This window comes from Linepithema humile, chromosome 8 (genome assembly GCF_040581485.1).
Source record: "Linepithema humile isolate Giens D197 chromosome 8, Lhum_UNIL_v1.0, whole genome shotgun sequence".
NCBI lineage: Eukaryota > Metazoa > Arthropoda > Insecta > Hymenoptera > Formicidae > Linepithema > Linepithema humile.
Genome location: NC_090135.1, coordinates 5,763,400 through 5,780,255, shown reverse-complemented (window position 1 = coordinate 5,780,255; position 16,856 = coordinate 5,763,400). Strand labels below are relative to the sequence as shown.

The 16,856-nt window shown below is 27.9% G+C and overlaps 1 protein-coding gene across 4 annotated transcripts; it reads right to left on the bottom strand.

The window, feature by feature from the left end:
- Positions 1-327: 327 nt before the first annotated feature.
- Positions 328-16,311, bottom strand: LOC105679432 (aminopeptidase N-like). 4 transcript variants are annotated; one of them, XM_067360131.1, is made up of 12 exons: positions 15,950-16,311; positions 13,559-14,074; positions 12,757-13,203; positions 11,845-12,004; positions 10,164-10,290; positions 8,551-8,635; positions 6,343-6,695; positions 5,755-6,029; positions 4,442-4,629; positions 3,958-4,284; positions 3,691-3,760; positions 3,003-3,507 (listed from the first exon to the last, which is right to left on the bottom strand). In XM_067360131.1, exons 2-12 carry the CDS (start codon positions 14,047-14,049, stop codon positions 3,370-3,372), a joined length of 2,661 nt encoding a protein of 886 aa, XP_067216232.1. In that variant the 5' UTR covers positions 14,050-14,074; positions 15,950-16,311; the 3' UTR covers positions 3,003-3,369. The 4 variants fall into 4 exon arrangements, with proteins under 4 accessions (XP_067216235.1, XP_067216233.1, XP_067216232.1 ...); XM_067360134.1 differs by lacking the exons at positions 3,003-3,507; positions 15,950-16,311 and adding an exon at positions 328-718 and having other exon boundaries at positions 4,110-4,284; positions 13,559-15,873; XM_067360132.1 differs by lacking the exons at positions 3,003-3,507; positions 15,950-16,311 and adding an exon at positions 329-718 and having other exon boundaries at positions 13,559-15,874.
- Positions 16,312-16,856: the final 545 nt, after the last annotated feature.

The window sequence follows — 16,856 nt, the reverse complement described above, 5'->3', positions numbered from 1 at the left end:
AAAAAGTATTAAAAATGCAAGAAACGAATTTCCTAATTATAAATTTGTAATAATTGCTATTATATCTGTTAAAATTTTTATTGAATATGAGAATGACTATAACATTTCAGTCTAAGATATTATCTTGAAATATTTAATTTTAGGAAATAGTAAACAATTTTAATTCAACCATTTTACTAAAAATGGAATGTAATTACTTTTCATTACCAACATAGCAGTATTATTTAGATGACTAAATATAAGGAAACCAATATATATCAGGAATGTGTGAAAATGCATTTGTGTCATTGTCGTTATTACGTAACATGTATTGAAAATTCTCTGTACGTTATCCCGACTTTTTTATTGCCGATTACTTGACTTCAGTTACATAGGTGTGTAAATTCTTGTTTCTTTTGCTTTTTATATGATCAATTTTTACATTTGTTTGTCATAGTGACTCTCTTTCCAGCAGACGATAAACATTGACAGCATTTGACATTACAATGCATCTTATAATTTTCGAACTATGATTTTGACAAATTTTCAGATATACATTTTGTTTTATTTCTCATTATAATTTTGTTAGTCTAAATTTTTATATCATGTAGCGTTTTTTACTTCCAGTTCAATTTTATTTCTTGACCTCAATTGCACAATTTTATGTACATCCAACTTTGATCATATGCAGTGGCGTATCTTCAAAATTTGGATTCGGGGACATGATCTTTTGAAGGCCCTGTTATGGAAAACAGTAATTATAATACATTTTCCTTAGTAATTAGGTTAGGCTTGGGCGGTTTAAATAACATAAAGTAAAAAACCAATTATGTGCCTATATACTATATTTTTTAAAATAATAAACAATGCAGAAAACAAATTACAAAAACGTTAATAAATAGATTTAAGTTTAGAGAAAGAAAGACGGTATGATCGTGCTTTACAGCTTTCTTCTCGACTTTGCGTTAGCGAACGACTGAATTATTTCGTCTGTATGAAGTATCAGAGCAGAACGTAAAGTGCAACTGCAATTTCGGAAATACGGAATTTTATTTTTAATTTAACTGTCAAATAATTAGACTATATTTCAAATAATAACATTAATCGATAAAATAAGATTTTCTTTTGCCTTAAGTTTAATCAAGTCATTTCTGAAAGATTTTTTCAGCGCTGACGAATCTGACCGTAAAAATAGCGTATCACGTCAAGTTTTTGAGAAAACCTCACAGTTAGTCAAAGTTGCTAAAATAGACGTTTTTAATACTTTTGCGTGAGTTATATCTTTCGATAAAGATCTACTGGAAACGACTTATAGAATGTCAAGGCAAATGGTATTAGACAGTGTAATTGAAAATAAAATTAAACAAGGTATTGTCAACTTGACTTCGATATGTTTCAAAGGCCCCAACGACTCTTGGGACCGGGGCCGCAGTCCCCTCTGTCCCATCGATAGTTACGCCTCTAATCATATGACTCTGCGTGCATTTGAACATTATACTAAAGATGATCAAATCTTTGATCATAGTGTCTAATTAACTGAATCAATTTCAAAATTGTATGTAATTCATGACAGGGTTGGGAAGTAACTCATTACTTGTAACGAAATTACAGTTACAGTTACTTTTTTTTGGTATATAACTTAACTTTGTTCCTTATTTTTCATTTATAACTGTAACTTAACTTAGTTACATATTTATGATAACTAGTAACTAATTTAACGGTTAATTTAATATTCTATATACGGTTGTATTAATTGTAAGAATTAGGGCCTATCCAGACAAACTTGCATAGTCGCATAAACATATGCATAAAGAAAAGAACAAAATTGTCATGGATATTGTCATATTAAGTGTAGATTCGATATTTGTTAAATAAATAGACGGATAACCGTATAGATATTAATTATGAAATTCAACAGAAATAAATAAATTCTCATTTAAAGAATACATTGCCACTTAGTAATAAATTATCTTTGAGGATAATTATCATATAAGCATAAAGTTGAGACTTTAAGAACTGAAACAATAGTCTACGATTTTTCGGAAAGTTACAACTGTTTGAGTGAAATTCGTAAATTTTTAAAATAAAAAATCTTAATCCTATAATTTTTATTACAAGTGTATAATAATTTATTTAAAATTAATAATTAATTTAATATTTTAAGAGAATGCGTTTCCTTAGTCTAAAAACTACTTTATTGATTGTCCTTACCAACGCTTCTCTAATCATGTATTAAATTTTATATATTTTTTGTATTACACTGAAGATGGCCACGTACCTTGGCCGAAACGTCTGTATAAATTTATAATAAAAAAAGGAATTTTTGAGCAAATCGATCCAGCTCTTGCTCTATTGGCTTTATATATTAAAACGATTTTTAATTTACTTATGGAAGAGCAATAACCTAATATTATTTGTATTTTTACTATTTTAAATGTATTTTTATTTTAAGTTTGAAACAATTGTGATTTATTACATATAAAATAATATAACATAAAATTAAGTACCTATGTATAATAGTATATAATAAGTTAATAAATCTTGAAATGTAAGATTCGTGTATTTAAAATAATAGTGCACATTTATTGCAAAAAAGTAACTGAAAAGTAACGACTCGTTACTTTTTGAGTAACTATAACTGTAACATGTTACTTTTTAGAATCGGTAATTTGTAACTGTAACTAGTTGTTTTTTCAATGAAAAGAATTGTAACTTTATCTAGATACTTTTACAAAATAACTTTCCCAACCTTGATTCATGGTGGCCAAAAGAATAGTAAGAAGTAATAAATATTTCTCGAAATATATCGTAACATGACGTTTTAATTTAAGATTTTAGATGTAAATACGCTTGATGCGAATAATTTCTTAAATTATAAAATATAAATATTTTTAAATATATCGATACGTATAGAGTAAATAAATGTTTTATTTTAAAATCGATCATTTTTTCTGTTTTTGATAATTGCTTAAATTGTGATATTAATATAATATAATAAAAACAACGCTTGTAATATGATATCATTATGATAGAATCAACTTTTAATTCATGTATGACAGCTTTGCTTTTAAACCGTCCATATAAACAATTCAACGTAAATATAAATATTACCTCTCCCATTATTTCTGATATTTAAAATTTTTTGACGTAAGCATACAAACATTGAAAATATTTTATTTTATATTATTTTATTTTTGACAAAAATTATTTTCTTGCAAGTTACATTACACTTTCCCAAATATATTTTGTATTTCGGAGCCAATTCACTTCTTAAGCACTTCTAGTTGTAAAGCAACTTTCTATAACTTCTTTATTGAAAATCAAAAAAGACAAATATCTGGTCCAACAAAAATTTGCAGTGTAAAAAGGAATAATTAAATTAAATAAATATTATTTAAGCCGACGCACACCGATGAATCCTAAGTTTCCGACTTTTCTTGCGTACTCGTCTCTTCGTTTTTTAATTTTTTTTTTAACAACATCAACTAATCGCTGTTCTCTCAAATTAATTTTCGCAAATTCAAGTACCTAGGACAAATTATTTTGACAATATCAATAAATGTGAAATTTTTGCGCAGTACAGTTTATGAGTGCATTAATTGCTGCGTTAAAAGTAATCGGATCGGATATGTCATGTACAAAAAAATCATAAAAATAAGCTCAATATTAAGTAATAAAGAAATGAGTGTTATTTAAGTCTGGAAAATATACCTTAGCCAATTGTTCTACAGCATGTTGGTGGGTAATAATAACAATTAATGTTGCAATTATGTCGGCTTGCCTGCGAAAAAGTAAAGTGATAAATATTATTATTTAAGCCGGCAATAAGAATAAAAAAGACGCGGATGGATAAAAATTATAAATATTAGAAATATATATACATATATATATATATATATATATATATATATATATATATTGTATATATATACATATAAATAAATATAGATATATAATTATAAAAAAAATTATTATTACGTGTTGGAGGTGAACATAAGTATATTTTTATTGAGATTTTGCAATATAAAATTGCAAACAGTATCGTTGCTTGCATGTCTCGCAACGGTAAGAAGAAATATGTGAGCACGTGTATTGTTGCGTTGTAATAAATCATTATTATCCGAAATCACCTGTATATAATTAGAAACAACTAAAGGACCTTCACTGCAAGTTAAATATTCTAAAATTTTTGTATCATCAAGTGTTGCTGTCCATTTGTACCATACAGCGTACCAAATGGACTTTTCCGCTGACACCAAACCATTACAATACATCCATCGTTTCCATTCCGATTGCGTTACAGAGCTGCGTTACCAGAAAAAAGTATTTCTTGCAAAAATTTACCTCATTTTATGATAAAATAATTTATCTAGTGCAGTATTTGATGTATAGAATATAAGTATACATAATGCAACAGAAATTGTTTATGTGAATACTGTGATTGTAAATCACTTATTCTTACGTCGCACTTTCAGAATGTAGATCTCTTGTCATTTGCTCATTGGCTACTTCTCTACATTTTTTGTTACCAATAATACATGCCCATTTTACGGCTTCCTCTCTTAAACATTTCTTGAGCTTGTTTTCATATGGTTTAGACACGTATCCTATTTGATTCAGAACTCCACTCAATATTTTTTCCATCTTTTCCTTAAAATTGGTAAGTAATATAAATTTTAACCTATTGCTTTTTATAAAAGATATGTATGTATATTTATATATGTACACATATATTATAACTTCCTTTTTATACAAAATGATTTAAAACAACGTGTTGGTCTTGAAATATCATATTCTTAAGCGATTTCTGAAACGATTTTTCTTGTTGTGAAATTTTGTCCAAAACTTAGTTTTTGAGTTATCATTGAAAAGTTGATAGTTCGCTACTTACACTCACACACAGAGGCGAATTTTTCATTAGGTTTTCATTAGGTTGGATAGACTATAGCCTAGGGCGGCAGATTTTAGGGGGCGGCAAATTTTTAATTTTTGAATTAAAAAAAATTTATTAACACTTGATTTATATTCGAAATACATTCTGATTTTTATCAAAAGAGTCATAATATAAATATGTTCGTGATCATTACTGTTAAAGAATGTATAAAGTGCTATTTTTTCCGGCGTTTTCGGCGAAATTTATTTCCCGTTTTTCTTTTCCAATTCTCAACTAATTTTGCTGAAATTTTTTCTTTAAGTTTTTTTAATATTAAAAATTTTTTTACGTTATTTACATTTCTGGCTTTATATGCTCGGGGTAACATTAAATACCATAGAAAAAATGTCAACAAAATCGGTTGAGAATTGAAGAAGAAAAACTGGAAACGCGCGCGCGCGAGAGAGAATGTTTATTTGTATTATTTATTATTATTCAAAGAATCCTATATATGAAATACCTGTTTTCTATTTTATTATCTATTTCTTATTTAATTAATAAAAAAATTTCCCTTTGCTCCACTGTCATTAAGAGGCGGCAAATTTGATTCAGCCTAGGAGCGGCAGAAACCGAAATCCGTCCCTGCTCACACACACTATAACTGTAAGGTATTACGTTACTCTTTTGATGAGTTGCACAATTCCTGCCTGCCTGTTGTGTACGAGTAGATACCTATTTTCAATTATATATATCTCGAAAACTAACCTATGAACAAACATTTGCTAAAGGAATAATTATCTTAAAAATCGCGCAATATGACATTTTGTGGACATTGTTTTGTATCACTCTGTGTACATAATGTTTTGATGCCATGTTTCTCATAGAAGCTTTCTGTTACCTACTTTTAGGGGATCAGTGTTTTTAATTGAAACTATAACACTCATATGTTCAAAAACTTTAAACATCGGATACCATACTACATAATTCATTTCTCGTGATAAAAATGCAGATATTTCCCAAAACGTAAGATAATCAAGTTGTCTACGTGTAAGGAAGTAAAACGCATCATCTATGATTTGAGCCCGATTGAGAACATGAATGTCGACATATTTCACAGAATTCATGTATTGCGCAAGATTAAGCCAATTTTCAGTATCATAATTAACACGATAATACCCTGTTATAAAAAGAAAGTTTTCATTATTAATGTTTCTTGATAGAATTGATGAAAAAATAGTTTTTAAATAATTTTTATTGTTTTGTGTGAGAAACATTTTCTCAAATTATTTATTTTTTAATAAAATATTTTACAATTGGTTTGAAAAAAGTGTAGAAATGATTATCATGTGATAATGTTTGTTGCAAGCATGAATGACACGCACTCTTGCCAGTATGCGAGTGCGTGTGTCAGAAGCATCAGGGTGTGTAAGATTAAAAAAGCAAAAAAGATACGAAGATAAAATATAATAAATTTAATGATTTATATTTACCTGTTTGTTGTAAATTGACTATAATCCAATCTTTTTTTTCAAACTTTTGCTTTAATTCTGTCGAATTTTGCGGTGATAGCCAAAAGGATTTATTGGCAAAAATATCGTGAAAGTTTATTTCTGATTTTGTCGTATACGTCACAAATACTGAAAGATATTCTGTATCCCCGTTAAAACGGTTAATTTGAAATTGGAATGTTGTCTTGCTAGCCAAATGATTTCGTATTACGTGCAGTACAGGATAATATTTTTTCGCTATCCAAACAGATATAAGTCTTTTTACAATAAATGCGTTTGAGTTATTTGGTATAATAGTTTGCACCATGTTCCATAAATCATTTGTTTGATTATATCTATAAAATAGAAAATTTTTATAAAAGCATACATTGTGCGAATTTTTAGCAAAAATTTTTTGTTTGCGATACTCAAAATTACTATTTAGTGTATTAAAATAGTAACACTTTTGCGGCCACTTACATATTTTTACGTTCATGCTTCGGTATAAGTCAGGTGCCGGTCACGTAATTTTACGTTTACTGTTTTTTGCATTATGGTATTAAGTCGTATAATATGAAATGTCGAATATTACATCAGTTTAATATAATAGAGCGGCTCTTCAAGCGTTGTGCACAAGCGAATATATAACGGTCGCGAAAGTGTTAATTTATATGTTTGTATAATTAGTGTAATAATATATTTGTGTAATTATACGTGAAGGATAATATGTAGGACATATCTTTTCGGATTTGAAAAGTTTCTTTATCTAGTCTGACTTTTGCAATAAATTAAACTTGTTTTTAAAATTGTAGATAAAAATCATTACCTATCGAAATATCTTATTTTTTACATTTTCAGTTATATTTTATATAACCTGAACTTATAATTATATTAATAAATTTTGACTATAATATAAAGAAAAAAAGTTTCTTTATTTGTATACATATGTATATGTTAAATATTAGTTTTCAAAGGACTGTGAAAGTCAATTCGATAAAACTTCAAAAATCAATTTTGGTTTACATAAATAAAAATAGTATTTTGATTTTAGAAGATAGATAGATCAATAAATAGATAGACTGATAGAACGAAAGAGGGAATAGTGGGGGCATCGAATTTGATATAGGCCTTTTAAAGTAACATATTTCTAAATAATCTAAAATAATCTAAAAGGTTTCTGGACAGGAAAATGCGTTAAATACATTCTTTTGTTTCTCTCTTGATCCCCTCACTTCTTTTTCGTTTCGTTCTTTGTAGAGACTTATAACCTGAAGCCTTTCTTATTGGAACAAGTTTATATTGTGTTCCTTATTTTTGGTATTAAACTGTGTGTTTCAATTTGATTTAAGTAATCAATCGTTCTCAGATTTATTTCGGAACTCATAATCACGCAACAGTTTTGCAATAAAAAAAATTTGGAATCGATTTGTAATAATTAACAACTTAATACATTATTAAACAATTTATAGCAGTACATTTTTATATTTCTAATATGTTCTATAATTTTCAGTAGACTCGTTGGTTTTAAAACTCAATTTTTTCAGGCTCAGTTTTCGCGTGCTTTCGAAAAACGTTAATTACTTAAAAGTTAGAAATAATAATGATAAAAGTATAATATTAGTATGTTAAAAGTATAATACCATTTAATAAGGAGCAGTATCTAATGTATAAATTTTTATTTTGTGTTTTTAGCTGAGTGATAACGTACAAAAACAAGATATATCAGTTTTGATGCCTTTCTTTGAAAATCAACGTTATGTTGTTTACAGTTTTGAAGATTTAAGATAACTTCTTCGGATAGGTTTGAAGGAGTTTATATTTATAACACGTATAATGGAAAGGCTCATATGATAACTATTAAATAATATAATAGAAGAGCATTAAAACCCGTCGCAGGATGTTAATGCAAAATTTTTAATTTTTCTTAAAGAAATTAATTAATTAATCTACGTGAAGCAGTTAAATTGTACACCGATCTCAGATCAAGATACTTAAAGTGTACGAAAAGTTAAGTACATTGTTCTCATATATGAAGAATCATAATGTACTGATAGGAATTATTGGAAAAAAAGATAACTAACATCCTGCGACGGCTCTTAATGTTTTTATATTTATATCTTTGGATAGTAGAATTTTAAATACGTCTCCCTTCTTCAATATCTAGTTTATGTGATAATTATCTAGCTAGAGAGATAATTAGATATTACTTACTGTTTGCTATTAACATATGTGTGGATACCCGTCCAAAATATATCAGGAGTTATCAAATGGTGTAACATGCGCCATATATTGGATGCTAAAACAATTAATATTATAAAGTGCTTGTTAAGTACTTTGAAATACATATTTTATAAAAGTTAAGATATATTTCTTTTATAATGAAATTTATGTATGTCAATACATTGTATTTTAATTTGTGTGTTAAAGACGTAAATGAGATTTTGTATGTTAGGATTGCTGGTAACTGTCACAAGGACAGAAAGATGATAACGAGCGTTTTGTTTCACTGAAAGTTTCACTGAAGTGTTTTTAAATTTATTTGCTTTGAGTGCAACGTGCTAGAACAATTTCTTGGTATTCAACCTTTCAGCCTTTCTATCGATTTGACGATTTTGGCACGACTGCCGTCAGTATCGGCAAAGAGGTTACACGAGAGTTTCGAAATTACACCGACTTGTTTCACACCATTGTGTTAGACTAATATGGGTTGACAGCCCGATATAATAACCAAATATGATAATGTCTTTCGTTTGTTGACATCTTCACACAATTAAACGTGCATATATAAGCTCGAGCTTGTCCGTCAAGGGACAAAATGCTCTCAAAGAAAACCAAAACACAACGAATCAATTAAATCAGTGCTCGGAATTAGTTGAACATTTCAGCCGATTTCCGCGGTATACGCCTCCTTTCCTTTTCTTACCGCGCGCGCCACAGCCGCTAGGGCCAGCGCCGCCGAGCGTTAGGAGCGGCACTATCTGATGAGGTTCTGTAAGTAGGTTCTTCTCCCTATTTATTAAAATTAAAAAAAATGTATTAAAATTTATTAAAAATAAATTTTTATTTTTAAATTTATTAAGTGGAAATATTTCAATAGATTTCTACGTCACCCATGAGGTACTAATGCTGATGCGATTTTTAAAAAGTCGTTTCTATCTACATTATTGCATCAATTGTTCATTCTCATAAAAGGCCAAGAAAATCTAATTAAAAAAATCTCTTTTATATTTTTTTTAAATTAAAAATTTGTTATTTTTATCTTTAGTGGAATAGACCTACGGAGGAAACCACTTAAAAAAAAAACGCGTCAGCATTAGTACCTCATGGGTGACGTAAAAATCTATTGAAATATTTTCACTTATTAAATTAAAAAATAAAAAATTTATTTTTAATAAATTTTATTAAATTTTTTTAAATTTTAATAAATAGGGAGAAGAACCCACTCATAATCAGATAGTGTCGCTCCTAACGCTCGGCGGCGCTGGCCCAAACGGCTGTGGCGCGCGCGGTAAGGAGAGGAAAGGAGGCGTATACCGCGGAAATCAGCTGAAATATTCAACTAATTCCGAGTACTGAATTAAATAAGCAACAGAATTAAAATCAAACAAAATAAATTTACACAGGTAATTTAAACAATTAATATCGGTGGAGTACTTCAATTTTTTAGCATCGAGCCAGACTGTAATCTGTTTCGTAACATTGTGTGTAGTTCAACTTTTATTTTCTTTTATAAAATTTAAAAATTTGCATATTATTCAACAGTATTATTTAATTATATTTACTTTAACCATTTCTAGACTTTTAGATATATTTTGCTAACTTACGTTTCACATGATCTAGATGATAGCTAAGTGAATTCGTTTCGATTGCATTTGAAGCAGTATTAAAGAGAAAAGATTCCCGTTGTGTTTCGGCGATAAATAAATTCATTATGTTATAATCCACAGGAATCTAAAAAGTTTAAAATAATAAAATCACTATTTGGTTAAGATATTATATTTGAAATAATACACCACCGTTGATCGTTGCAAATAAACTTTTGTTTTTTATTGTGAAATGTATTGTTTATTAAATAGTTATTAAAGAAAGAAATTTAATGAATACAACGTAATTTGCTAACATTCATGTATATTAAACAGATCAAACTTTTAACAGATTTATTTATTTCAACGTGGAAAATTGATGTATGTATTTAGTCGTCACTCTACGTTTAAAAGCTTTGAACAATATAAAAAGTTATTAACTATTATAATTAGTACTTTAAATAAATATTCCTATAATTTTTTCTGCTCTGGAGTTTCGAGGAAAGGTCATATGCTGTCATCATGTAGCAAATCTTTTCTTTTTACTTGTGTTATATGAATAATATAAAGTACGCAGTTTCTGCTACAAATTCATAACGACATGTGTTGCTACATGAATTTCTTTTTTTGACAATGATGAAAATCTAATCATATATTTGTATCAAATGTAAGATGAGAAATTATGTGCCCTCGGTGTCAAAAAGTAACATTTATGCATACATATATACAAATTATAGATCATCATCACTTGTTTTACAATGTAGGAATAATTATTACAATCAAGTTTGAGGATATAAGAGGGGAAGAGGCTCCGTGCTTAATTCTTTTCAGAAAAGTATAGGGATTGGATAGGGGATAAGGTTTTCTTGAAGCTGCAGAAAGAGAGAGGCAAAGCTCTTTTTCTGGCACGCGTTCAATTTACTCTGTTTAAATAAATAAATCTGCTAACAATAAAAGTTCGTTTTCTTAATATACTTGGTGTCGTAAAATTACGTCCTTTTCCGTAAACTTTTTATATTAATAACTTTTTAATAAATAACAAGTGACTAAAACTTTTTTCTTGTTCGATAAGAGCGTAAAGAGCCAACAGCCGGATGTTCGTGCAAAGGTTATCGTATATTAGTTTATTACCATTAAACATTTACATTAAAAACAAACGGATACGAATTCTCAATGATAAACATAATTTGAGTGTTTTTTTAAAGTTCTTAAGCAATCGGCAGGTAGGTTCCCCGAAATTAAATCTAATAAATTCAAAAAATAAAGAAAAACGCATCATATTGCTTGCGTGAATTAAAAATTATAGATGTATCAGGCTCTGATGATTGTTAAAATCAATCGGGGAACCTACCTGCCGATTGCTTAAGAACTTTAAAAAAACACTCAAATTATGTTTATCATTGAGAATTCGTATCCGTTTGTTTTTAATGTAAATGTTTAATGGTTATAAACTAATATACGATAACCTTTGCACGAACATCCGGCTGTTGGCTCTTTACGCTTCTATTGAATATTATTGATTTTAACAATCATCAGAGCTTGATACATCTATAATTTTTTCTTGTTACTCATTGTCAGAACAATTGGCATTGGTAACGTGTGACAAAGTCAAGACGATTGTAACTGTTTATGTAAATCTAAATGATTGCCATATGTGGTATATCAACTATAAGAATTTAAAACAACGCGATATAAGATATACCTGATATAAAATGTACGTTGCAAATAATGTAGTGAAACCTGTTTTCGACCATAGCAACACATCATTATACCAAACAGATACTATTTGATTTGTTATAAAATGTGCCACTTTCAATTTATGCCCAACGGAATCTGAATCTTCGACATGAATATCAGTTTCTCTGCAAAATGATTTCAAATATGAAAAATTCATGGACAATGTTTGCTGTAATTAAACAATTTATTAAACCTTTATATTGTAGATCAAATTATTACAAAGAAATTAAAAAGTTTTTTTTTAAATTGTTTTTTGCAATAATGAATTTAAAATTTCTTGTGTTAAGTCTCATAACAAATAGAAATAAAGTGACTTTTGACAATTATGAGGTAGTTGGTATTCATGTTTAATAACGTGATTTATTTTGCGTATAAAACAACGTAATAATAATTGTTTACTTACACAGTTACGAACAAACATTATTTCAAAAACTGAAAAAAAGATATTTTGTACATTTTGCATAAATAATTTCACGGATGAAAAAGAAAATTAGAATTTGGAGCACAAATACTCCGATAAGTTCCGACAAAGTAACTGATATAGTAAGAGATTTTATAGCAGTTATGTTATTCGTGCAACTTAAAACACACAGTTAGTTTTCATACTTGTAAAACTGAAACTATACTAAAGTCTGATTTCACGTAAAGAATTATTATTTTAATTTCTGATTTGAACTAAAGGTTATAATATCTTCTTAATGTGACACAAGTAAAATTGTATAAATTTCGACTATTTCCTAATTTATATACATATATTGACATAAAAATATGAATATCTTCCAGTTTTAAACTTTTATTATTATTTTATTATTTGATAGTTTTATATCTTTTATTTAATAATAATTTTTGATGATTTTATTTTAGTTTTGAATATTACCTTTGTAAAATCAGTAAAGTTAATCCCCATATCATATTGTTATTGTGTTGAGTATCCCAGAATGCAACATAGTCCATTTTTGCTAATTTGTCCATATTATTTTCACGTTTCAAAAAATATAGAACTTTTTGGGCAATACATTTTGCTAATTTTAAACGGTTCGTTACATTTCTTCTACTCCAAAATGTGACATTTCCAACCGAAGTAGAAATGCTAGTGAATGTGGTTACCACAACCTTTAAATGTTGAATGGACATAACAGATTTCTTAAAATGTGTCCACATCATGTCATTGTCATTTTCTGTCGTTTGTATAAGCATATTTGATAAAGCTGTGTAATTTTTATGATGCTGAATGGAAATTTTGAAAACGGAATAAAGTTCTATCTCGTCCCAACATGGGAATAGTTGTCGAGCTGTCATTATATCAACACCTGTCGCTATTAACCTATCATTACATATTACATAATATAACAATATGCAAATATAAAATTTTATATATAATTATACATAAAGATCTCAAGAATAGATAAAAAAACATTGGGTTTTAAAAAAATTGAATCATAGTTTATAACATTGTACAGAATGTACCAATTTGATACATATTTCTACATCATAAAACCGACAAATTTGAAATGCAGTGATAAATTCATTTGAGTACTATTATGATTATTTAATGTAATACGCAATTCACGGAATGTCATCTGGTTTATAAATGTACTTAATAAATATATTTTGCAAAGAATATTAACAAAAATAAGCTTTATAATATAATTTTGTTTAAAGTACTTTTTTTAACTTACAGTTTGTTGTCCAGTGTTCTATTTGTGTATAAAGATTTATAAAAGTGTTTTTTGTTATTTTTTATGTCACATATATATGTCAGTATTAGAGTGTATATACCAGCCGGTAAATATTTTGAAACTTTTGGGTCCTTGGTAAAATGGATCATAAACATATTTAGTTCAGTATTAAATAAATATTTTGGAACGTGAACTTTTTTACTATGATGGGTGTCATACAAAACAATTTTTATTACAGCAAAAGTCACTAGATGCATAGATATATTTTCTGTTTCACGAGTAATATGTATAAGTATGCTACATTTTCCAATAACATAATTTGTTTTGTAGTCAAATATTATATTGACATTATAATGCAATGGTATTATGTAATCTGGTAAATGGTAACGACCTGTAGTGTCATTTTCGGTATTGATACCAGTGCAAAGTGCTATTGTAGCGATTAACATTATTTCGCCATTTGTTAAAAGCTTTCGGAATATTATATTCATTTTTCTTTATGTACAAAAAAATTGTCTGAAAAATGTATTCGTTGGCAGTAAAACATATACATTTGCAACACATAATTTTTAATTTAAATATAACAGAAAAGCACATAATAACGATTAGAATTTAGACTGGAAAGATATAGAAAAAAATCGTGATATACTAAAAGAAAAGTGTATCATGTTTTGGACTATAATTACATAGTACTACAATTATAGTTACGATACTCATTTTTATAAAAATCGTTAGTATAATGTTAACAATAATATTTTTATACGTATAGTATTGTCAAATATATAGCCAATTACACAAGGTGGTCCATTTTAATCAACCCACTAGAATATCTCAAGTCTTTATTTCAATTCAAACAATTTTAAAGGATCTTGACCTGATCTTGGGGGTCCCGTTTGGATACAAATTTTTTGCCAACAGTATCGATTGCCGACATCTTATTTGTTCACATTTTGTTTGCACACCAAAAATTATTACCTACAGTACGATTGCCTACAAAAAAGTTAAGAACCGAACGCACGATTGCAAACACATCATTATTTCGGACAAACTATATTGCACATAATATTATTGCCTACGGATTGATTGTATACCAGCTCTATAACGCACAAATAAAAGTTAAGAGACGAACGCACGTTTGCAAACTGGGCCTTCCTCCTGACCTTAACATTTTCTTAAAGTCAACCAAGATTACTATCTTCTTTCCCTTTAGTAACTGAGCAATTTTGATTAAAAACATTTTTGTCTTAAACTTAAAGATTTTAAGATATTTTAATAGATTGATTACAATGGACCAACCTGTAAAGTTATTATAGAACATTTAGAAAAATATTTGACGCCAAAAAGCGTCGTTGATTATGGTTACTGCTATTGTTCTTTTCTTTCAGTACAAGATAAAGTGAAAAAAAACATGGAAAAGTAAAATTCATAAAATTTGTCTGATGAATGTTTAGAAAGATAGTATAATAATATTGTATGTATGTATATACATAACTATGTATATACATGAGTAGTTTCACAGAGTGTTATAAAACATAATAAATATTTAAAAGTGCCTGTTAGAATATAGAAATAAAACAAAAACGATATTATAACTGAAAGTGTCACTAAGCCGAGAACCTTTAAAATAAAATAAAAAAAGGAACATAAAAATATCAAATTATTATGTTTCTAACCAGTTATGATATCTATTCTCTCAAATGCACGCAAGCAAGCTGCACGCGCACACACACAAGGTTAATTTTTACTTCGCAAAAAATGGTGATTAATCATTACACATGAAGAGACTCATACTGTACAACAGTGATGAGCAACGCGCGGTTCGCGGTCAGCATGCAGCTTTCCAGTTACTTACCTGCAGCCCTCCAAAACGTTGCACTTTATTTTGCTGAAGTGTAAAAATTTTAGCAAACATACTTTCCAATATTGAAAAGTTTGTTGATGAGAAACAGAGCCAAATATTTAATTAATTAAACACCAGCTACATATTTAATACCTCCCGATAAAAAAAATTTACATGTGTACATATGCCTTTGTATACATATATTAAAAATATAACTAATAAAAAGTAAATCAGATTAAAAGAAAAGTTTCATGGTCGAAATTAACGAATTCCACCCTATAAATTAAATTTTTTTTATTGTAAAATATATTGAAGTATTTAATATTACGTTTGTTGCGGCCCGTATAGAATATTAGGTTTTTAATTTTGGCACACTGCAGAACAAAGATTGCTCATCACTGCTGTGCAAGATAAAAAATGTTAAAGTAAAAAGAAATTAGTGACACAGTTACTTTTTCAGAAAGAGATTTAAGAAAACAAAGTTGTATTTATCATGCTTTATAAATTTTCATATATTTTGAATTAAAAATATTTTGTTTCTGATCACTTACCTACATATATTAAAAGCGTTAATTAAAATTTCTTGCTACGTGAAAATTTACAATTTTGTAATAATAATACAGTTAACATCACCTTACACACAAATCGTGAATGCCGAAGCTATATAAATCAAACTGCGATTCAGTTAGCTCCAAGAAGTCTCTGAATACTAAGAAGCATATTCGTAACTGATATAATATATATGTTATGTCATGCAAACAGTTGCTAAGAGGTCACGCAACAGGAAAACATTTTACTAGTAGATAGAAGAGCGCGAAAATTAAGATTCATAATCAGTTAAATGTGCGTATATAAACCGAAATTGTACAGTTTGTAGTTACTGACAAACACAATTGTTAAAATAAAATACTTATAAATATATAGAAGATATTAATTTTGCGTGTAAAATTGTATTTGGTTATTATGCAGTCAGACATTTAAGATTGTAAATGTAATGGTACAAATTTGTACAATATATAGCAGTGAAATATGAAAGATTTACTAAATTGAAAATAAGTAATTGAATTTTAATCTAAATAATATTAATGTTTTATATTAATAGTTTTCACACTTTGTGAAAGCCATAAAATTATTTATAAGAAAAAATATTAAAAATGCAAGAAACAAATTTCCTAATTATAAATTTGTAATAATTGCTATCATATCTGTTAAAATTTTTATTAGATATGAGAATGACTATAACATTTGAGTCTAAGATATCATCTTGAAATATTTAATTTTAGGAAGTAGTAAACAATTTCAATTCAACCATTTTACTAAAAATGGAATGTAATTACTTTTCATTACCAACATAGCAGTATTATTTAGAAGACTAAATATAAGGAAACCAATATATCAGGAATGTGTGAAAATGCATTTATGTTATTGTCGTTATTACGTAACATATCAAAAATTCTC